The sequence below is a fragment of the Erpetoichthys calabaricus genome, chromosome 11 (assembly GCF_900747795.2).
Source record: "Erpetoichthys calabaricus chromosome 11, fErpCal1.3, whole genome shotgun sequence".
NCBI lineage: Eukaryota > Metazoa > Chordata > Cladistia > Polypteriformes > Polypteridae > Erpetoichthys > Erpetoichthys calabaricus.
Window position 1 is genome coordinate 137,508,649 of NC_041404.2, and position 24,983 is coordinate 137,533,631.

The following is a 24,983-nucleotide window of genomic DNA, read 5'->3' on the forward strand; positions in this document are numbered from 1 at the left end:
CCTTCTCGTCTCTCCGCCCCGGAGGCGGAGCCCTGACGTTCCCCACTCGGACTGAGAGACCTCTGGTGTGCTAGGCTGCTGCGACACTCCGCGACGTTCCCGATTTGTCATCGCTCAGCTGGATCCGCCGGATAAATGGAGCCGGGCAGCGGTGAGTGGCCGATTTGTTAAGCCGGGGTGCCGCGAACACGTCCAAACAACGAGGCTCGTCAATCAGCGGGCTGCCTTGAAACCCGGAAGCCGAGCGACCTCGCGAACTTTTTTTTTTTTTTTGGTCTTGTTTTGTTTTTTTCTGTTCATGTCGCCGTACTATGTTAGCGACTCCGAGAAATCTTCCTAACTTGTGTGCCGTGTGTTGACGATAAGCGAAAAGCGGGGGCGCGAGACGCTCCGAGCAGAAGTGAAGTTGGGGCGCGCGACCCACGGGTGGGAAGAAAGTTGGGGCGCGAGCCGCGCGCAGCCCGCCGAGTCTACGTGTGCGCGCGTGTGCAGCGAGGCGGCGGCGGTGGTGGTGGTGGGCATTAGACAGGCAGATGTCCAGGGCAGTACATGAACAAGCCAGGTTTGAAGTTCACTCACTTATTCAGTAAACGGGTGGTCGCGGAAAATTGGGAGGCTCAGCGGACGTGACGGGGGCGCCCTGCCTGCCACCTCGCGGGCTTGTTTATCCGTATTGAGGTTGACGGAAACCCGGGAGAACAAGCAAGTTACACGCGCGCAGCTGGTAGGAAAAGAACTTTGAGAGACGGTAGGGTCACCCTCTGGGAAATGCGGCTTTTTAAATCTCCGCTTCTTGTGATGACAACGTGGCAGGAGAGAAAATTATTGGATTTAGACGTGTACTGTACTTTATATGATCCGTGAACCGCGAGCGTGTGTTCTGAACCATTCAGTTTCGTAAAGGTGAGAGGAGCACAGTGGTGATGTGGCTGGCATTGCTGCCTCATGGATGCCCCGGCCTTGGGTCCAAACCCTGTGCCCTGCTGTTACCATTTGTACCATATAAAGCCATACCATATAATGTGTCTTTTTATTTATTTATTTATTGTTTAGTGTCCTTAAGTTCTCAGAAAGGCGCCTTGTATAAATAATAATAATTCATTATGTATGATTATTTCGCTTTATGCAAGTAGTCCTTGTTAGCCATTATGAATGTAGTAAGAAGTCAAGCAAAATGACCCCTTTTATTGGCTAACTAAAAAGGTTATGATACGCAAGCTTTCGAGGCCACTCATCATGCCTGAAGCTTGCATATAGTAATCGTTAGCCAATAAAACGGGTCATTTTGCTTGACTTCTCCCTTTATGTAAAGCGATTTTACAATTTGTGAGACACAACGGGTTCAGCTTCTAATGTTTTTTTTCCAATTGGCACACTGACAGGTGAAGTGACTTGCTCAGAGTCACACAGTGGTGTCAGTAGCACAACCTCGGGATTTCCAAAGTCCAACAACAACAACATTTATTTCTAGAGCACATTTTCATACAAAAAGTAGCTCAAAGTGCTTTACATAATGAAGAAAAGAAAAATAAAAGACAAAATAAGAAATTAAAATAAGGCAACATTAGTTAACATAGAAAAGGACAGCCTGACTAAGTATTTCTTAACCTTACAAATACATATTCCATAACCAAAATCTCTTTGCTTTACTTTAGTCACTGAGGTTCCTTTTTTTTTACTTTCTTGTACGGGGGGTCCTCAGGTTACGACACAGTTCCATTAATACAACAGTGATTGTAAGTCGAAACACACCGTAGCCTAAGTCACTTACCTATCCTAACACATTTCCATCCATCCATCCATGTTGCAACCCGCTGAATCTGAACACAGGGTCACGGGGGTCTGCTGGAGCCAATCTCAGCCAACACAGGGCACAAGGCAGGAACCAATCCTGGGCAGGGTGCCAACCCACCGCAGGACACACACAAACACACCCACACACCAAGCACACACTAGGGCCAATTTAGAATCGCCAATCCACCTAACCTGCATGTCTTTGGACTGTGGGAGGAGAACCGGAGCGCCCGGAGGAAACCCACGCAGACACGGGGTTGCTGCCCATCCTAACACATTTGCAAAATCAAAATCTAGAGCAGTGGTTCTCAAACTGTGGGGTGGGGCGCAAAGTAACAAAAAGGGGGGGGCGCGAAGATGTGACAAAAAGAAAACAAGAATCAAAAATATGAAAAATACATCTATTGAAACCAAAACAAATTAACTTAAGCTACATTCTGATACTAGAAAGATAAATATAGAGATAGATAAATGTTGATAAAAGTAAAGTAGGTATAATAAAATATGCATCTATGATATATTGTATCATTAATTTAAAAAGAACTAATTGGTATTAGTGGGCTCCTTTCAAAAAGATGTCAGGGGGGCGTGATTAAAACTGTTATGAAAACTCGGGTTGCAAATATTTAAAGGTTGATAAACTCTGATCTAGAACATAAAAACACAACCAAGCCACAGAAGAAGGAAAAGGACATACAGTTTGGTCCATAAATATTTGGACAGAGACCACTTTTTTCTCATTTCGTTCTGTACATTACCACAATGAATTTAAAATGAAACAACTCCGATGCAGTTGAAGTGCAGACTTTCAGCTTTAATTCAGTGGGGTGAACAAAACGATTGCATAAAAATGTGAGGCAATTAAAGCATTTTTTGAACACAATCCCTTCATTTCAGGGGCTCAAAAGTAATTGGACAAATTAAATAACTGGAAATCAAATGTTCATTTCTAATACTTGGTTGTAAACCCTTTGCTGGCAATGAGAGCCTGAAGTCTTGAACTCCTGGACATCACCAGATGTTGGGTTTCCTCCTTTTTAATGCTTGCCAGGCCTTTACTGCAGCGGCTTTCAGTTGCTGTTTGTTTGTGGGCCTTTCTGTCTGAAGTTTAGTCTTCAACAAGTGAAATGCCTGCTCAGTTGGGTTAAGATCAGGTGACTGACTTGGCCATTCCAGAATTTTCCACTTCTTTGCTTTAATAAACTCCTGGGTTGCTTTGGCTGTATGTTTTGGGTCATTGTCCATCTGTATCATGAATCGATTTGACTGCTGTATTGAGCTGGATTTGAGCAGACACTATGTCTCTGAACACATCAGAATTCATTCAGCTGCTTCTGTCCTGTGTCACATCATCAATAAACACGAGTGTCCCAGTGCCACTGGCAGCCATCACACTGCCTCCCCTCCACCGTGTTTTACAGATGATGTGCTATGCTTTGGATAATGAGCTGTTCCACGCCTTCTCCATACTTTTTTCTTGCCATCATTCTGGTTGAGGTTGATCTTGGTTTCATCTGTCCAAAGAATGTTTTTTCAGAACTGTGCTGGCTTTTTTAGATGTTCTTTAGCAAAGTCCAATCTCGCCTTTCTATTCTTGAGGCTTATGAGTGGCTTGCACCTTGCAGTGCACCCTCTGGATTTACTTTCATGCAGTCTTCTCTTTATGGTAGACTTGGATATCGATACGCCCACCGACCCCCTGGAGAGTGTTATTCACTTGGTTGGCTGTTGTGAAGGGGTTTCTCTTCACCATGAAATGATTCTGCGATCATCCACCACTGTTGTCTTCCGGTGGACGTCCAGGTCTTTTTGCGTTGCTGAGTTCACCAGTGCTTGCTTTCTTTCTCAGGATGTACCAAACTGTAGATTTTGCAATTTCTCAGATGGGTTTTTTTCTGTTTTCGCAGCTTAAGGATGGCTTCTTTCACCTGCATGGAGAGCTCCTTTGACTGCATGTTGTCTGTTCACAGCAAAATCTTCCACATGCAAGCAGCACACCTCAAATCAACTCCAGGCCTTTTATCTGCTTAATTGATAATGACATAACGACGGACTTGCCCACACCTGCCCATGAAATAGCCTTTGAGTCAATTGTCCAATTACTTTTGAGCCCCTGAAATGAAGGGATTGTGTTAAAAAAAAATGCTTTAGTTGCCTCACATTTTTATGCAATCGTTTTGTTCACCCCACTGAATTAAAGCTGAAGTCTGCACTTCAACTGCATCGGAGTTGTTTCATTTAAAATTCATTGTGGTAATGTACAGAACCAAAATTAGAAAAAAGTTGTCTCTGTCCAAATATTTATGGACCTAACTGTACTGTACACTGTACTGTAGTAACAGAAAAAGATGAGTGTAAAAAAAATCCTTAATTACTTCGCACGTGTCAATTTTTTTAAGTTTTTATGGGAGTGAGCGTTGTAAACTCGAAATGTCGTATGTCGAGACTTGTAACCCGAGGACCCCCTGTATAGGAAAGTGTTGGAATCGGCCAAAGATTTTGATGAATCTCGACGTTTTAGACCTCCCTGAGTCCGAAAATAAGATTTTTGGAATTATGTCTGTGTGTTTGAGTGCACTTTCACTCAGGTCAACCATACAAGTATTTGGTGCAAAACGTCGACTTCTATCAACTTTTGGACTATTTCCGCTAACTGGAAGTGGTACTTTTTTATTCCTGCAGCTGCAGAGTTTTGTTCAACTTTACTTTTATAATAATTGTTCAATATATTATTAACTAGCCGTCCCCCTGCAACTCCGCCCGTGTGGTAGTGAAACAGGACAAACTTTAAAAATCAATAAACAAAAAGGTAACACTAGCTAAGCCGGAGGGAAGGTACGCTCCAAACCATTCATCCATCCATTATCCAACCCGCTATATCTTAACTACAGAGTCACGGAGGTCTGCTGGAGCCAATCCCAGCCAACACAGGGTGCAAGGCATTAGACAAACTCCGGGCAGGGCACTAGCCCACAGCAGGCTCCAAAACATACACTAAAAAATGTCAGTAAATTTAACGGTAAAAATACTGAAAATGATGAAATTAAAATACCTATCTAATCCTGCCAACTATGCTATCTATCTATCTATCTATCTATCTATCTATCTATCTATCTATCTATCTATCTATCTATCTATCTCATCTATCTATCTATCTAATCCTGCCAACTATGCTAAGTCTGTCTATCTATCTGTCTGTCTATCTATCTATCTAATCCTGCCAACTACACTAAGTCTATCTGTCTGTCTATCTATCTAATCCTGCCAACTACACTGTCTATCTATCTGTCTATCTATCTATCTAATCCTGCCAACTACGCTAAGTCTATCTGTCTGTCTATCTACAGTGTCTGTCTATCTATCTATCTATCTATCTATCTAATCCTGCCAACTATGCTAAGTCTGTCTATCTATCTGTCTGTCTATCTATCTATCTAATCCTGCCAACTACACTAAGTCTATCTGTCTGTCTATCTATCTAATCCTGCCAACTACACTGTCTATCTATCTGTCTATCTATCTATCTAATCCTGCCAACTACGCTAAGTCTATCTGTCTGTCTATCTACAGTGTCTGTCTGTCTGTCTATCTATCTACTCCTGCCAACTACGCTAAGTCTATCTGTCTGTCTATCTACAGTATCTGTCTTTCTGTCTGTCTATCTATCTAATCCTGCCAACTACGCTAAGTCTATCTGTCTGTCTATCTACAGTATCTGTCTTTCTGTCTGTCTATCTATCTACTCCTGCCAACTACGCTAAGTCTATCTATCTATTATATAGCGCCTTTCACATCTATCTCTCTCTCTATTAAATAGTGACTTTCATCTATCTATCTGTCTGTCATTGGCCTTTAGGGTTTGCCTTCCAGCTCGTTTTATCCATTTCTCCATGTATAGATGTTTTCATCAGGTTAGCTTTATCCACTATCAGAGTGTTCACTTTTATTTCTGTCATCTGCTTTAAGTTTGTTACCTGCAGACCTTAAACTGTTGCTTTTATTAGAGGCATTACTGAGGAGGAGGAGGTTGGGAGTTTGCAATCCTACAGCGTGTTGCCGCACCACCCCACCCCCCCCCCAACCCCCAGGACCAGGGGAAATGTAAAATGTTTCTGCTCTGCAACAATCAGTGCTGCGTCCGAATGCTTTTGCAAGGTAACTGGGCTGGTGGGGGGGCTTGTAAGGTTACTCGATAAGGTGGGATCCCACCCTAATTGGAGGCCCTGGCAGTCACTGATTTTTACGCCTTTCATATCAAGACAATTTCAGTCTAGCAGTCATAACAAAAGAACCGGAACCCCACCTGGGTGGGTCAGCACTCTAACACTGTCCTATTAATAGAAACCGTTAAACGTGTCCAGTGATTGTGAGAGGCCCGATTGAAGAGTGAAACTCTCCGAATTCCTCTTGTGCTGTTTCTTCCCTCAGGTGATAAAACAAACATAAGACGACACTCTGTGTCTGAGAGTCAGGGTGGGCAGGGTCCTATCTCGGCAGCACTGAGAGCAAGGCAAGACCAAAGCAGTGGGCACGGTGCCCTCTCAAATACCCACTCAAATGGTGTCCCTTTGGAACTGCTACTTTGCCCAGACCCTGCACAGCTTTGGGAAGTGGGAAGAAAACCCCATCTGGAAAACACTGTGTGCCATACAGGAATCGGTTGTGTAGAAGTTAAGGCTTTGGATGTTAGACCCTGAAGTTGTGGGTTCAAATCCCAGCGCTGACACTGTGAGCCATAAGCAGGTCGCTTCACCTTCCTGTAGTCCAGCTGTCAAATAAAGAAATATAACCAGTTATATCTCACAGATGTTGTAAGTCACCTTGAATAAATGTGTCAGCCAAATAATAATAATTATGTATTAATCCAGGATGTGCACAAACATACAAACGCAAGGTCAGCTTGGACGTGTGTTCGGCGTATGAGAACCAAACCAGAGAACCCAGAAGAAGGCCCAGGCAGGCGTGGAGAGAAAGTGCAAAGTCCACATGAAGAGTGTCTGGGCGGGCACAGGATTTGAATGCGGGATGCCAGCGGCAGTAGAACTTTCCCCTATGCCAGTCTGTTGTGCACAGATACAACAAACAGACCATCAGAGTTGTACTTTGTCTTCTTTATTCCATTACGGTGTATAAAGTGCTCACAAGCACCATAGATGTACACTGCTGGTCAAACGTTCAGAACACCTCCATTTGTCCAGTTTTTCTTCAACTGTAATCCATTGAAATGCATTGAGTAACCTAAAACAGTGAGAAGTAGACTGCCAGAGGTTTACATTTAAAGGTTAGGTTAGGTTAGGAGAAACTGAAATAAAAAAGAACATTTCAGAATATAAACAAGTGGGCCTTCTTCAGGGGACGTCCAATAAGTGACAAACCTACAGATGTGCTGCAGCAGTTCAAGCAAATAAAGCTTTGCAAGTTGAAGCAAACAATTTGCACAGGTGTCCCAACTTGTGATGATTAATGAAAAAGTAGAGTTGTAGCAGACTGTGTCACTGCACTCACCCCTGTGAAGTACGACTTGGACAATATGCCAGTGATAATGGCAAGAAAACGGCAATTAACAATGAAATGGGACAGAGCATTACAAGTTAGGCCTTTCATTTAGAGAAATTGGCACAATGTACTGTATATATATATATAATAATATATATATATATATATATATAATATATATACAGTGCATCGGAAAGTATTCACAGCGCCATCACTTTTTCCACATTTTGTTATGTTACAGCCTTATTCCAAAATAGATTGAGTTAATTTTTTTCTTCAGAATTCTACACAGAACACCCCATAATGACAACGTGAAAAACGTTTACTTGAGATTTTTTCAAATTTATTAAAATAAAAAAAATTGAGAAAACACATGTACAGAAGTATTCACAGCCTTTGCCGGTGAAGCTCCAAATTGAGCTCAGGTGCATCCTGTTTCCCCTGATCATCCTTGAGATGTTTCTGCAGCTTCATTGGAGTCCACCTGTGATAAATTCAGTTGACTGGACCTGATTTGGAAAGGCACACACCTGTCTATAGAAGGTCCCACAGTTGACAGTTCATGTCAGAGCACAAACCAAGCATGAAGTCAAAGGAATTGTCTGTAGACCTTCGAGACAGGATTGTCTCGAGGCACAAATCTGGGGAAGGTTACAGAAAAATTTCTGCTGCTTTGAAGGTCCCAATGAGCACAGTGGCATCCATCATCCGTAAGTGAAGAAGTTCGAAACCACCAGGACTCTTCCTAGAACTGGCCAGCCATCTAAACTGAGCGATCAGCCGATTTTTGCTGTTAATTAAGCCTGATATTTAATTCCACAGCTTGTTGCTGCTCTCGTTCTGCCATAGCCGACATTTACAAAGCTGTTGATTTTTCTGTTGTTTTATAATAATAGAATCAAAATGTTTTGGTGACTTGAGAGATCCTGCAGTGGGCTGGCACCCTGCCCGGGGTTTGTTTCCTGCCTTGCGCCCTGTGTTGGCTCCAGCAGACCCCCGTGACCCTGTAGTGGGATGGATAATGGATGGATGGACGGACTTGAGAGATCAACCTTACTGAGACCGCCAGCTTTCTTTATTTTCAGATATTGTGTGATGGGCACAGGTTAGCTGGTCATGTGGCAGCTCGTTTTGTGTCTCATTATTGTTTGGCTGCTCATTAAGGAAAAAGAAACAACTAAGGGGGGGTGGAGTCAAGTTAATTAAAATTAATTTAAATCTAAATTAAAATTTAATTTAGTTAATTAAAACTAAAGCAAAAGAAATTAATTAGCAGCCAAAACTGGTCACTAATTAAGAAGATGATTAGAATGAAAGCCTGCACCCATTACAGCCACCAGGACCGGAGTTGGACCCTGCATACACAATCCAAAAATCAATTGGGAATGGAAAAAAAAACTCTTAATAGGAGGAAATCTGGCCGAGCCAAAGTCACAAGCAATCAGAAGACAAGTTTCTGTTATGCGGGAGACTTGCCTGTTATGAGCAAACAACTGAAGGATGCTAAGATTTGCATTGGGTGTGACGAGGATGGACGGGATTAGGAACGAGGACATTAGAGGGTCAGCTCAGGTTGGGCGGTTGGGAGACAAAGTCAGAGAGACGAGATGGCTTTGGTTTGGACCTGTGCAGCGGAGAGATGCTGGGTATTCTGGGAGAGGGTACTAAGGATAGAGCTGATGGGTAAGGGGAGAAGAGGAAGGCCTAAGCGGAGGCTTATGGATGTGCTGAGGTGACGAGTGTGACGAGGACAGGAAGATATGGAACAGGATGATCCGCTGTGGCGACCCCTAACGGGAGCAGCCCGATAGAAAAAAGGTGGCTACTTGAATTTGAATCAAATTTTGTACACATAATGATTCCTTGATTTATTTAGTTTTTTATTTGCCATCTTTTTTATTTGTTCTCTGCATGGACTTCTTAAATCATTATGTTAAACATAAAGTGAAAAAAGCGAGCTGTTCTAAAACATTTGTCCGGTAGTGTGACAGACACAGCATCAGATGGGAGAATGGAGACGTCTACTGGGTTCTGAAGACGCACCGTGTCTTTGCGGTCGTAAACAGAATTCCACCTCATTATCAGTAATCGCGCGTCACCTTTTCCAGTTTCTTGTCATCTGTACCTTCTGGGTGTGCGCTGTGACGTGCCAGTTAATGTCTGATTTTTTTTTTTTTTTCCTTTTTGCGGTTAATCTTATCAATTTCGTATTTCACTTCCTCCCTGTTTTCTTGTCAGCTTGAAGACGCGGAAATTAAAACGAGACAAATAAAGCAGGCCTGTCATTTTTTTTTTTTTTTTTTTTTTAAACAGCTCCTCTCAGAGTATTGTAATGTGCCAGTCTGACGTGTCTCTCCGTCTTATAAACGTGCAGGAAATTTCATTTGTATAACCGGCCTCTTTGGTTCTTTGTGATGGGTACTGTCAACACGTTCTCTCGTTCCCAGGGGCTCGCTTCAAGTGATCCTTTTATTTGTTGGTCATCATGAACAAATTAGGGGAAAACTTTTGGATGTGAGTGTCATGGAAAATAAAAAGTCATGTAGTAGCACCAGTTGGCCGAAGAAGAAGAAGAAGAAGAAGAGGGGAGAGATGTGTCCGGAGGCAGGAGGAGAGGAGGAAGGTTAAGAGAGTGGAAGTGAGGGTAGGAACTTTGAATGCTGGCACTATGACTGGTAAGGGGTGAGAGTTAGCAGATATGATGGAGAGAAGGAAGGTTGATATATTGTGTGTGCAGAGACTAACTGGAAGGGGAGCAAGGCCAGGTGGATCAGATTGTTCTATCATGGTGTGGATAGAAGGAGAAATGGCGTAGGAGTTATTCTGAAGAAACAGCATGTCAAGAGTAGGGCTGGGCGGTATGACCAAATTTCGATATCACGGTATTTTCAAAATTATACGGTTTCATGGTATTCAACGGTATTTTTTTCCCTATGCATTTGTGGATGTTAACCACATTTTCCACTACAATTACTGCAGTAGACTGGCTATGAATAACCTATTCCACTTTTTATTGAACAAATTTTGCAAATAACTTAAACTATAATTTTGACAGCATATTTTCAACCATCCAAAGAGGCATTTAGACTTAGTAAAATATCCAGAGGTGATTGTCAAAAGTTGTATTGCACTGAACATGTCTTAGAAAAGGAATAAAGAGTAAATATTTTTTGTAAACCAGCTACACTTTCTGTTAATATTAACAATCTCTGTCCACTGACACGTTAGCTATATAAATTATAATGGCGTTGGTTATCTCAATCCACCGCTTGCTTTATTTGTCATAGGCAGTCCTCTAGCAAACGCGTCTACAAGTGACGTCTGACTCGAGTGTCCTCTCGCTTTTTCAGTTTTACCTGAGGACGTAGAGGGTGCCAATCTTAGTTCCATACATTCATGGTACTCCGAAGTATGTTTGCAGCTAAGGTGGTGCAGCACATTGCTTGTGTTGCTGCCTCCAGTGACAACTTTAGCTCGACAGCATTTGCAGTAAACAGTTGTTTGGTCCACATCCGACCTTTGACAACAGACACGGCTCCTTATTTCAGCAAAAGTTCTTCTGTGTCATCATGTTCAACTTTATAGACTGCTACAGCTTCAGTTTCAGAATGTCCTCTGTCCATTTTCACCGCTCAATACCTCCACTAACGCATGTACTCCGGTGTATGTGTGTTTAGCGGTGCAGCAGTGAAAAAGGTCCCCCCTTAAACAGTTTCCCGCTGCGCCACGTTCTGAATGTGGTTTAGGTTATTTAACCGGTGTTGTGGTATAAGAAAAATCCATATCATACCGAAAACCATTTTGTATTTTTGTTATGAATCAGTATACCTCCCAGCACTAGTCAAGAGTGTTCTGAAGGTGAAAAGAGTGTCAGGCAGAGTGAGGATTATGAAACTGGAAACTGGAGGTGTGATGATGAATGGTGTTAGTGCGTATGCCCCGCAAGTTGGGTGTGCAATGGGTGAGAAAGAAGATTTTTGGAGTGAGTTGGATGAAGTGATGAACAGTGTACCCAAAGGACAGAAAGTGGTGATTGGAGCGGATTTCAGTGGACATGTTGGTGAAGGGAACAGAGGAGATGAGGAGGTGATGGGTAGGTATGGTGTCAAGGAGAGGAATGAAGAAGGTCAGAGGATAGTGGATTTTGCCAAAAGGATGGACATGGCTGTGGTGAATACGTATTTTAAGAAGAGGGAGGAGCACAGGGTGACGTACAAGACTGGAGGAAGATGCACACAGGTAGATGGCATCCTATGCAGAAGAGTCAATCTGAAGGAGATTGAAGACTGCAAAGTGGTGGCAGGGGAAAGTGTAGTTAAGCAGCATATGATGGTGGTCTGTAGGATGATGTTGGAGATCAAGAAGAGGAAGAGAGTGAGGGCAGAGCCAAGGATCAAATGGTGGAAGTTGAAAAAGGAAGACCGCAAGGTTGAGTTTAGGGAGAAGATGAGACAGGCACTGGGTGGCAGTGAAGAGTTACCAGACAGTTGGGAAACTACAGTAGATGTAGTAAGGGTGACAGCAAGAAGGGTGCTTGGCGTGACATCTGGACAGAGGAAGGAGGAAATACAGGAGAGTATACAGAGGAAGAGGATGGCAAAGAAGAAGTGGGAAAGTCAGAGAGATGAAGAAAGTAGACAAGAGTGCAAGGAGATAAGGCACAAGGTGAAGAGAGAGGTGGTGAAGGCTAAAGAAAAGGCGTATGATGAGTTGTATGAGAGAAGGTTTATGGATGTGGTGAGAGAGAACATGCAGGTGATGGGTGTAACAGAACAAGACACAGAGGGCAGAAAGGTATGGAAGAAGATGATCCGCTGTGGCAACCCTAACGGGAGCAGCCGAAAGAAGAAGAAGATCAGAAAAAAGCCACCAATATTTAACAAATCAAATGGATCAGAGGACAGGAGAAAGATGGATGGAGGTCAGCCTGAGGCCCGGAGAAGGGAAGCTCATGCCAGTTACGAAATAAGGGGAGCAGAGGAGTAATGCTGAATGACAAGATACAAGAAATACTGGTGGCCACAGAAAGGGCCTGCGAAGGAGCAGCTGGAAAAAGTAGTCCGGGTAAGCAGAAATGAGCTGTTCTGCTTCAAGTGAGGAAAGGCTGATAAGGAATGGTATATATATATATATATATATATATATATATATATATATATATATATATATATATATATATATATACTGTAAGTTTTGGCTGCTTCAGCACTCCGCGTCATTAGAGTTAAGCCCACCTTATTGTTTATTGCGTTAAAGCTGATTACTCTGTTTGCCTACCCTTCCACTCCTAGAGCCTTCTTTCAAGGTGAGAATCTCCGGTGCACCTTTCGCTTCGACAGCGTCAGTGGGCTTTGTCCCAACTCTTCTCTAACATTTCAGTCGTCCATATATTGGATCTCTTTTCGGTTTTACCTTTTCATCAATATCGCATTGAATTTTGATTCCGTCTTTGGACTTACATCGTGACAATGCGACGTATAACTTCCCGTGAGTGAATATCGTTTCTTTCTCTCTACAAGAAACATGTCCGACAATAGCATTCACACAAATGAGAAATGATTTCTCTCGCGGGATTTCACTTTCACCAGACAATAAATCTTTTAATTCTCGCAGATACGCCTCTTCATTGGGTAGAAACACTACTTTTCCCCGATGGCAAAACGAATTAGACGATCTATAAGACTCTGACTTAAAGTTTAAATCCAAGCAATATATTCGAACTCTTTTCACTGTTCCGTTATTTCACAGACAAACTTTCCGTTTGTTTGCGCTAATGCGATCTTTACTATCATTTTTCTTGAGACTTTCGAATTTTAGTACTTCCATTATTGCTAACCTGCTCTGCATGTGTATCACACCAACGTTTTTGAATTCTTTGCGACGTTCTACTTTGTCATCTACTCTTTGTCTTTTATTTCCTGCCCCAGGTGTGGTTAAATCTCTTGGTACAAAGTCTCGTCTCGTGGGACCTGAAAGTATCTCTCTGAAAAAGTCTCGTCTCATCCCGGGATTTTTTTTATTATAATAGAGAGACAAACAAAAAAGAACAAAAAGTAATGGCCACTCATTATAATTATGAAATACAATCCTCTTGTGAAAATTAAAACAGATCTACTACTACTACATTTTCTAATACCATTACTCCTACTGCTACTACTAGATCTACTCTGAATTAACAGTACCGGGCTGGATAGTGAATATAAATGTTAATTTTTATCTGACCCTCACGGACCCCCTGAAACCCATCTAGGGGTCCACAGACCTCAGGTTAAGAACCACTGCTCTAGAGGGCCTCTTTCTCTGGCATGATTTGGGCTCAAAGACTAATCCACACCTCGTCATCTCATAACAGCTCAAGTCTCGAGTTTGGTATTTTTTCCATCCAGCCGTTTTAGCACTCGACGTCCTCAAGAAACTGTGACACGCAGACACACACACACATCATCGAGATACCAATGTTTTGGGTATCAGGTGAGCCTAAAATGTTGAGATCTTTCGAAAACTGGACATCGAAATTTTTGACGACTGTAAAGCTTTCACTCCTCACCATAGATGAGAGGGTAAGGTGGTGGAGGGCACAAAGCAAAAGTGATTCGACCACACTGAGGGGTCTCATGGAGCGCAGACTCGAGTATCGGCACAGTTTCTTTGCAGCCTTTGTCGATTTTTGTAAAGTGTTCGACTCGGTTGATCGAGCTGCCCTGTCGGACATCTGAGACTTTGCAGGATCCCCTGAAGTTGCTGGATATCATGGCAGGCCTGTAACACTGGTACTGTGAGTGCTGTGCAGAGTGGAGGCAGAACCTCTACGTTATTCCCACTTGATTCTGGGCTCCGTCAGGGGGTGATCACATGGGCTTGGTGTTGGGTGGGGTCATGGAGTCCAGCGGCTTTGGGACCATCTGTTGGTGAAGAGAGATTCACTGATCTTGACAATGCTGTGATCTCCAATGGGGTCAATGGAGGCTCTGATCGGGGTCTTGAGAGACTGAGTGAGGAGTCTGAGGGTCTGGGCTTGCGAGGGTCCTGATAAAAACCAAAGATCCAGGCCTTTAATGGCTTCTTAGGCATGGCCATCAGCAGGGTGTCTGTCTGCGGAGAGAGTGTCGACCTCTTCGAGGGGTTTACTTACCATTCATGTGACTCTGGTGCCTCTTCATATGAAGTCAGTAGATGGATTGGGAGGGCATGAGAGGGGTCATGAGGTCACTTTACAGGGGTGTGTGGCACTCCCGATATCTGCAAAAGGACGAAGGTCCAAGTCTTTAGAGTCCTGGTGCTTCCTGTTTGCGACACATGAACGCCATCTAGTGACCTAAGATGAAGACTGGACTCCTTCATGTGTGTCACTTCAGACGGTCCTTGGGTACCACTGGTGTGACTTTGTGTTGCTCATGGAGTCCTGAATGAGGCACATGACCTGCACCGTGAGGGAGCGTCAGTTACGGCACAATTCCCTGATGGTGATCCAGCTCAATTTTGAAGACCCTAGTGACTGGACCAGGCCAAGGGGGTGCCCACGGGTGTGTGGCACATAAGGACAAAGGTCCAAGTCTTTAGAGTCCTGGTGCTTCCTTTTTTGAGTCATGGACGCTATGCAGTTGCTCACAGAGTCCCGAATGAGGCACATGACCTGCATTGTGAGGGAGCGTCAGTTACGGCACTATGGCCATGTGGCGCGATTACCCGAGGGTGATCCGGCTCAATATAGAGGACCTGAGTGGCTGGACCAGGCCAAAGGGACACCCACGTCACACCATGGAGGTCGTTTGAAAGGGGAGTGTGGCGCTCGTGATATCTCAGCAAAAGGACGAAGGTCCAAGTCTTTAGAGTCCTGGTGCTTCCTGTTTGGGAGTCATTGACGCCATCCAGTGACCTGAGATGAAGACTGGACTCCTTCAGGTGTGTCTCTTTGGAGGGTCCTTGAGTGCTGCTGGTTGCTCACGGAGTCCCAAATGACATACATGACCTGCATTGTGAGGGAGTGTCAGTTACGGCACTCTGGTCATGTGGCGCGATTCCCCGTGGGTGAATCGGCTCATGGGACCCTCATTGCTGATGACCAGAGTGGCTGCACCAGGTCAAGGGGATGCCCTCGTAACATCTGACTGTGGCAGATAGTGGGTCATTTCTGGAGGGTGGGACTGCACTGTGTGTCTGCCTGTGGGGTTGCCAACTGGGATCCTGAGCTGTTTCAACGTGTGGTGGGTACAGCAACACACTGAACCAGAGCATGCCCACCCCAACCTGACCTGACCCGACTCTATTAAATCAGAGGTGTACGTTGATGTGCCTCTCATGGTTTTTCCATACGAGTGATCAACTGAAGCACCAGTTTTCTCCTCTTTCAGCCCGATCGTCTGTCCTGCATGCTTGATAGACCAACCCTGCCATCTTTGGCGGGAACCGTTCCTGATGTTTAATGTACTTTGATCTTAGCTGGGATGCAGTTGAGTGTAAAAGCAGAATGGCCGTGTGTGCTGTGCAGGCAGTCATGTCTGTCGCCTATTGACCTTCCCCAATTTCTCTTTTTTTTTTTTTTCAGATGTGTTTCAGTGGGGCCACGGCCCGCCACTTCTCAGTAACCCACTCCTGGACCAGCTGCCCAGTTACCAGTCTCTTCGGTACCGCAGGCGACTCTCATCAGGAAGTAGTAGGCGGAAGCGGAGTGTCTCACGTCAGCGAATGGGCTCGTCCTCGAGTGGCAGATGGGCAGGCCCAGACACCGATGACCTGCTGAAGACCATTTCCCCACAGAGGCCAGTTAAGGAGTTACCCATAAGCATGTCGGACAAACGCCGAGTGTGGTGAGTCCGTCTTCTGTGTCACCCCGGCGCCATCAAGTGGCGAGTTTGAATTGAGGTCAATGTGTGTCAACACGTTGCAGGCTGAGCTTTCAGGGAGCGGAGGGATAACACGTTCTGTCTTCCAGTTTAATAAGGCACAGAGATGACGGGGGGATTACGTGTCTGGGTTTGGGAATCGCTTGTCCACACGGAAAAGGTCCGCATATAATGAACACAAATTCTTCATAGGGGTACACAGTGGAAGAAAATTATAAATCCAGACACCCCCCCACTGTAGCACCCCGATTTAAGCAATGAAACACAGGCAGGAGAAAGCGTCAGTCATTATTCTTAGTAGTGGTGACAAGTGCATTACACGTTAGCCACATGTTACAAAGTAAAAAGTGTCCTCCGCGCTCTGTTTATACAATTCATTGATTAGGTCCCAGTTCTTTAAAAGGAATTCATTACATAATCAGAAAACTTTTAACATGATTGGTTACACCCTGCTGCTAACAGGACTTCCAGATGTTGATACCTTAGATGACCACAATTTGATTGATAGTCCTGTTTGTTTAAGATGTACGTGACTTTTTGAATTTTTGTATTATTTTCATTCTTATTTTTATTTTAGATGTGTGAGCTTCTCCACATACATCTTGTTTCCCAAAAAGTAAAGAACAATGGCCTATTTTTTTATGTTCCAGCTGGGTACAAAAAAAAAAAACAGGAAACTTAGTAGTATAACAGCGGCACGATAGATAGATAGATAGATAGATAGATAGATAGATAGATAGATAGATAGATAGATAGATAGATAGATAGATAGATAGATAGATAGAGTGAAAGGCACTATATAAAAGATAGATAGATAGATGGATGGATGAAAGGCACTATATAAGAATAGATAGATAGATAGATAGAAACTTTATTAATCCCTAGGGGAAATTCACAGGTGGCGCAGTGGGTAGCACTGCTGCCTCGAAGTAAGGAGACCCGGGTTCACTTCAGTGAACAGTTCTGCATGTTCTCCCCGTGTCTGTGTGGGTTTCCTCCCACAGTCCAAAGACATGCAGGTTAGGTGCATTGGCGATCCTAAATTGTCCCTAGTGTGTGCTTGTTGTGTGTGTGTATGTGTGTGTGTGTGTGGTGTGTGTGTGTGTGTGTGTGTGTGTGTGTGTGTGTGTGTGTGTGCACCCTGCAGTGGGCTGGCGCCCTGCCCAGGGTTTGTTTCCTGCCTTGCTCCCTGTGTTGGCTGGGTTTGGCTCCAGCAGATCCCCGTGACCCTGTAGTTAGGATATAGCGGGTTGGCTAATAGTGATATTATCCATCCATGATTTTTTTTTTTGTCATCAAAAATTCTGCATGTAAAATATTATTACTACACCACAAAACAAAATGAATCTGTCAAAAAAACTTAAAAACGGCATCACGTTTCCCTTGAACGTATTCCATGATTATATTTTGATGTGTATAGGCCGTCCCCCCACGTAGAAGTGAAACAGGACAGACAGCGAGGAGGGTCCCGCCCAGCTCCCCACTCCTGACATCACGTTTTCCCTCCCCTCGGCCCGCAGCCTCTGTCTCGGATTAGCAAACTCTTAGCACACCAACAGTATCCAACATTATCCCGCTATATCCTAACACAGGGGTCTGCTGGAGCCAATCCCAGCCAACGCAGGAACAAACACATACACACCAGGGACAATTTAGGATCGCCAATGCACCTAACCTGCTTGTCTTTGGACATGCAAACTCCATGCAGGGAGGGCCCAGGAAGCAAAACTGGGTGTGTGTGTGTGTGTGCCCTGCAGTGGGCTGGCACCCTGCCCGGGATTTGTTCCTGCCTTGCGCCCTGTGTTGGCTGGGATTGGCTCCAGCAGACCCCCGTGACCCTGTAGTTAGGATATAGTGGGTTGGATAATGACTGACTGACCGACTTAGTAGTATAGAAGAATGGTGATGCCATAAATATAACATTTTCTCTTAAGGGGTTACATAAAATAACAAGAAATACATTTATCATAGTAAATAATAAAATAACAGCGTCAGCTCAGAAAGGTATGAGACTCAGACACATGCTAGGTGCACATTGGACCAGGGTGCAAATTCAACTCTTACAACACCACTCAGGCTGGCGCCTTATCTGTAGACGTTCGGTTTTCTTGTCTTTTGAACTCTTTTAGGGCGGATGTCGACACGAGGGGTTGAGGGCGGATGTCGGGTAAAGTCAACATTCGGGGCAGAAGGCGAAAAAAAACCATAAACGTTGATAAAGCTCACCATTATGTTCTAGGTAGACCCTCTTTGCAAGGAGGACTGTGTATCCAGCAGGGGGCGCTAGCTCCCTTGTTACAATAAGTTCTTTTGTAATTGCGGCGTGTTACATAACCTAAAACTATACAGATGTAATATTAAAAGGCAATACCTTAGTGATACGGCGTAAGAAACCACATAGGAGAAATAACTTGGCTTTCTTTAATGATGGCTTATGTGGCATAACAGGCGAAGCAAGCCATGACAAGAACCCAGTTTGGGAGTGGGGGCCCGATGTGTAAAGTCTGCCATTTTCGTCGCTGCGTTGGAAGGATTTTCCGGATCAGATGACGTTATCTCCTATCCGTCCGTCGGCTACAATGGGCGATGTTCCGAGGCTTTATATTCTTTCTCCATGTGCAGGACCCCCACTTAGGTGATACATGCCATTCCAAACAAGGCAAAGAGGATAGAGGTTCATGCTGAGTTTGACACACAGAAATAGCATACAACGGTCATCAGTCTGACTGCCCATTTCACAGTTGTCCCTAACTTGTCTTGTCTTCTAATGCTTGCCTAGCAGTTCTAAATGATGAGCCCCTGTGCTAAATCTATGTCCACTGTGCATGTGAGTAGAAAGAAAAGTAGATTCATAAAATTATATTTGTACAGAAGAAAGTGACATATTAAAGTGATGTTACAGACTGTTAGACCCGTTGACGTTGAATCCCTGCGTGTGCGTGAGTAGCACCGAGTATACGATGTTTAGAATGGCGTTAGCAATGGTGACGGACAGGTTGACAGACGAGATTAGACAGGAGTCCCCGTGGACTGTGATGTTTGCTGATGACATTGTGATCTGTAGCGAGAGTAGGGAGCAGGTCAAGGAGACCCTGGAGAGGTGGAGATATGAGAGGAGAGGAGAGGAGAGGAGAGGAATGAAGGTCAGTAGGACCACCAAGACAGAACACATGTGTATAAATGAGAGGGAGGTCAGTGGAATGGTGAGGATGAGGGGAGTAGAGTTGGCGAAGGTGGATGAGTTTAATTACTTGGGATCAACAGTACAGAGTAATGGGGATTGTGGAAGAGAAGTGAAGAAGATAGTGCAGGCAGGGTGGAGTTGATGGAGAAGAGTGTCAAGAGTGATTTGTGACAGACGGGTATCAGCAAGAGTGAAAGGGAAGGTCTACAGGACGGTAGTCTCTCCTCTGGCAGTTCTGAGCTGTAGTGGTGTGGGTGCCGGCTGGCACCTGGCTCACAGCTGACCCCTGCATTGCACTCTGGGATGGCACGACTGGCCCTGGTGACGCTGAATTGTAATGAGCTGGTGGAAGAAATGTCCTGTTACTGATTTGTGTTGTCTTAAAAATGGAAATTTCAGGCGATACTTTATATTTATCTGAAAATACAGTTAAATGTGACCTTTACACTCACTTTGACAGACGAAATTAAACAGGAGTCCCTGTGGACTGTGATGTTTGCCGATGACGTTGTGATCTGTAGAGAGAGGAGGGTGCAGGTCAAGGTGGAGATATGAGAGCAGAGGAGCGAAGGTCAGTAGGACCACCAAGACAGAATACTTGTGTGTGAATGAGAGGAAGTTCAGAGGAATGGTGAGGATGCAGAGAGGTGGAGGAGTTTAAATACTTGGGATCAACAGTTCAGAGTAACAGGGAGCGTGGAAGAGAAGAGAAGAAGAGAGTGCAGACAGGGTGGAGAAGAGTGTCAGGAGTGATTGGTGACAGACGGGTATCAGCGAGAGTGACGGGGAAGGTCTACAGGACGGTAGTGAGACCAGCTATGTTATATGGGCTGGAGACGGTGGCACAGGAGACAGAGCTGGAGGTGGCAGAGTTAAAGATGCTAAGATTTACATTGGGGGGTGACGAGGATGGACAGGATGAGGACATTAGAGGGTCAGCTCAGGTTGGATGGTTGGGAGACAAAGCCAGAGAGGCGAGATGTTGTTGGTTTGGACCAGTGCAGAGGAGAGATGCTGGGTATATTGGGAAAAGGATGTTAAGGATAGAGCTGATGGGTAAGAGGAGAACAGGAAGGCCTAAGAGAAGGTTTTATGAATGTGTTGAGGTGATGAGTGTGACAGAATAAGATCACGAGGACAAGAAGAGATTGAACAAGATGATCTTCTGTGGTGACCCCTAATGGGAGCAGCTAAAGAAGAAGAAATAGATTTTACTCAAACAATGTAATGTTTATAATTATATAACAAATGTTATTTAATATTAGTAAATCAATTAACTCTTTAAGGGTGGATGTCGACTTCTGTTGACCACAGGATTGAGGCCAGACGTTGACCAAAGTTAACATCCATAGGTAGAGGGTGATAATGAGCTGTAAACATCGACAAGACCCACCATTGTTTTATAGGTGTACCCTCTGTGCTGGGAGGAATATTAGACTCGTTGACTTGGCGTCAAATCCCTGCATGTGCATGAGTGGCTTAGAGTAACCAACGTCTAGAATGGCATTGACGTCTAGGGAGACTGCAGAGCGAAAATACTCGGTGGATGACTTTTTGCTTATATTAGACTTGTCAGACTTCAAATTGGGTGATCTGGAGATTCAGATCTAAAACGAAAGCGAGGGGCCGGCCTCAGCGGATCAATCCCCAGCTGATCCACTGCTGCCGTCCAAACCCCACAGACCACCACTAACGCTTCCAGTGATGGCTAACAGGCGACAACACGGCACTTCCAGGGACGTTCTTAGGCATAAGCAAAGTAGGCGACCGCCTAGGGCCCCCACTGCCAAAGGGCCCCGCCCAGCCTTTTTTCTTAGCCGTAACCAAATACAGTGAACCCTCGTTTATCACGGTTAATCCGTTCCAGACTCTACTGCGATAAATGAATTTTCGCAAAGTAGGATTCTTTATTTATAAATCAAATATTTTCGCAGTTAGAGTATAGAAAACCTGTTTACGACCTAAATACGTTTTTTAACATTATTAGTGCCCTCTAGACATGAAGTAACACCTTTTAGTCACCATTACACTCATATTACCCAATATATTAGACAAAATAAGACATATTAGACGTTACAAATATCATTATTATTGTACTGTACATTTAATTACACACACACACACACAGTTCTTACACACAACCACTAACCTATGAAGGCACAACCTCAGTAGGAGAGTCTTCAGGTGGTGCGTCGTTGTCTTCTTCCGCTGAAGGAGTACTAGGAGTAGGCAGTGGGTGTCTGGGTGCGCGGCTGCAGAACATCTTGATAGGCAGTTGCTGGCGCTGTCTTTTCATATGCGTGAGGAGGCTTTTGTAGGGTATTGCCATCTTTGATCATATCCAAGAGTTTCACCTTCTCCTGGATAGTAAACATCTTCCTCCAGCGCTTAGTTTCATTGTCAGAAGGCTTAGAAAAAGCAGCACGTTTAGGAGCCATCGTGGGGCTTAGATAAAAGTTCTCAGAAAACGCATGCGTAGTGACGTAAACATGTATGAGAAAAAAATTGCGATAGAGTGAAGCCGCGAAAGTCAAAGCGTGATACAGCGAGGGATCACTGTACAACTTACAGGTCCATATTTCAGAAGTACAAATTTTCAGTGGGAGAATTATCAGTATGGTTACATGTGAGCAGTGAGGAAACAGTGACGACAGGCAGCATCGACGGTGACGGTGGAGCCCCAGTGGGAGGGCAGATCATGCTCCTCACCTGCCAGGGCGACTGCACATCAGATCGATTATAATGGATTAGCGTTAATATCAGTTGAGCACGAAGTCATCGACTCCCTCAATTATTCACACTTAATGTAACTTATTATTATTTATTATTAATCAAAGACTTTGCAAAAATGAAAGTACACAAGGTATTTTTACATTAAAGGTTTGATTTACATGCTACGTTAGCTTTAGTCAGTAGGTTCCTTTGACGTGTTCCTCTCAAATCTGGTATATACAGTTAGTTCCATAAATATTTGGACAGAGATGACTTTTTTCTCATTTTGGTTCTGCACATTACCACAATGAATCTGAAATGAAACAACTCCGATGCAGTTGAAGTGCAGACTTTCAGCTTTAATTCAGTGGGGGTGAACAAAACGATTGCATAAAAATGTGAGGCAACTAAAGCTTTTTTTGAACACAAGGGGCTCAAAAGTAATTGGACAATTGACTCCAAGGCTATTTCATGGGCAGGTGTGGACAAGTCCGTCGTTATGTCCTTATCAGTTAAGCAGATAAAAGGCCTGGAGTTGATTTGAGGGTGTGGTGCTTGCATGTGGAAGATTTTGCTGTGAACAGACAACATGCGTCAAAGGAGCTCTCCATGGCAGGTGAAAGAAGCCATCCTTGAGCTGCGAAAACAGAAAAACGCCATCTGAGAAATTGCTCCAATATTACGAGTGGCAAAATCTACAGTTTGGTCCATCCTGAGAAAGAAAGCAGCACTGGTGAACTCAACAAGCGCAAAAAGACCTGGACGTCCACGGAAGACAACCAGTGGTGGATGATCGCAGAATCATTTCCATGATGAAGAGAAACCCCCTTCACAACAGCCACACCAAGTGAACAACACTCTCCGAGGGGTAGGCGGGCGTATCGATATCCAGGTCTACCATAAAGAGAAGACTGCATGAAAAGTAAATCCAGAGGGTGCACTGCAGGGTGCAAGCCACTCGTAAGCCTCAAGAATAGGAAAGGCTAGATTGGACTTTGCTAAAGAACATCTAAAAAAGCCCAGCACAGTTCTGGAAAAACATTCTTTGAACAGATGAAACCAAGATCAACCTCTACCAGAATGATGGCAAGAGAAAAGTCTGGAGAAGGCGTGGAACAGCTCATTATCCAAAGCATAGCACATCATCTGTAAAACACGGTGGAGGGAGGCAGTGTGATGGCTTGGGTGTGCATGGCTGCCAGTGGCACTGGGACACTCGTGTTTATTGATGATGTGACACAGGACAGAAGCAGCCGAATGAATTCTGAGGTGTTCAGAGACATACTGTCTGCTCAAATCCAGCTAAATCCAGCAGTCAAATTGATTCATGATACAGATGGACAATGACCCAAAACATACAGCCAAAGCAACCCAGGCGTTTATTAAAGCAAAGAAGTGGAAAATTCTGGAATGGCCAAGTCAGTCAGCTGATCTTAACCCAACTGAGCAGGCATTTCACTTGTTGAAGACTAAACTTCAGACAGAAAGGCCCACAAACAAACAGCAACTGAAAGTAAAGGCCTGGCAGAGCATTAAAAAGGAAGAAACCCAACATCTGGTGATGTCCAGGAGTTCAAGACTTCAGGCTCTCATTGCCAGCAAAGGGTTTTCAACCAAGTATTAGAAATGAACATTTGATTTCCAGTTATTTAATTTGTCCAATTACTTTTGAGCCCCTGAAATGAAGAGATTGTGTTCAAAAAAATGCTTTAGTTGCCTCACATTTTTATGTAATGGTTTTGTTCACCCCACTGCATTAAAGCTGAAAGTCTGCACTTCAACTGCATCTGAGTTGTTTCATTTCAAATTCATTGTGGTAAAGTACAGAACCAAAATGAGAAAAGAGTGGTCTCTGTCCAAATATTGATGGACCTAACTGTATAATATACAGTATAATCATAAAAGGATAAGCGTTATCTCACTAATTGTTACACATTTATACGTATAAAATAATTATCATACATTAATACAGATGAAAGGCCCCAAAAGGTACCTTTGCTTAGGGCTCCCAAAAACCTAAGAACGGCCCTGACACTTCACACAGCTGCTGGTTTATGTGAGAAACTATTGCTTTGTGTGCTTTTCAGGAAATATTTTTGTAAATATTTTCAAGCCTGGGGGGAAAAAAAGGAAAAAAACAAACAATCATCCCTGAACCAGTTAAATAGCTTCATGTTGAAGTGATGTGATACATTAACAGTAAATGATTTCCCACACCATCCCATTTTCTAACCCCAAGGTGGGCCACAAGGGGTTTGCGCCCATCCCAGCGTGCAGCATCGATGTGAGGGTGTGTTAAGCCTGCTAATGCTATTCCTCATTTTGATGTCCTTTACCCAAAGTGACTTCAAAAAGCAACCCATTGTATTACATTGTCACTTTTGTATTTGACTTCAGATATATGCATTGAGTCAAAACAGCTCGGGCAGACTGCGCCTCATTTTCGGCTCCGCATTGTTTCTGTAACGTGATACGGCCTCGCATGTGAAGCCCATCTTGAGCAAACAATACACGGGCCGTGAAATGAGATACATTGTCATTTGCAGCACAATTGTATTTGCATGGAAAGAAGAGCTGCTTAAAAAGTGTCTTTATCCACGAATGACAGCACAATAGTGTGTCCCGTGTCAGGCCGGGCCTTGGAAGGCTTTGTCTCCGTCCGTCTCAAATCCGCCCGTCCCTGTCCTCGAGCTCTTTGAGATCGAGTTTTACAACAAGAAACGACACGTCGTTTAGAAAAGACAAGACATTACACCCCGTTTTTCTTTTCTTTCCTTCAATCATTACTATCCTGACAGGCGTTTAAATACTTTATAGATCATGTCTTGCAAGTAAATGGAATAAAAAAAAAAAAAAAAAAGAATAAAATGCGAATCCTTATTAAACTTTGGGCCTCCTTCCTTCCTCCTAACCCTAAGCCTAACCTGTGACTTTCGATGACGTGTGAAGTTTAT

At 44.0% G+C, this 24,983-nt stretch overlaps 1 protein-coding gene across 1 annotated transcript in view; it reads left to right on the forward strand.

The window, feature by feature from the left end:
* nomo (nodal modulator) overlaps positions 1–24,983 on the forward strand; it is a 152,360-nt gene continuing 127,377 nt past the window's right edge. The window contains 2 exon segments of the mRNA XM_051934327.1: positions 1–151; positions 15,836–16,097. Coding sequence (XP_051790287.1) covers positions 136–151; positions 15,836–16,097 — 278 coding nt within the window. The 5' untranslated portion in view covers positions 1–135.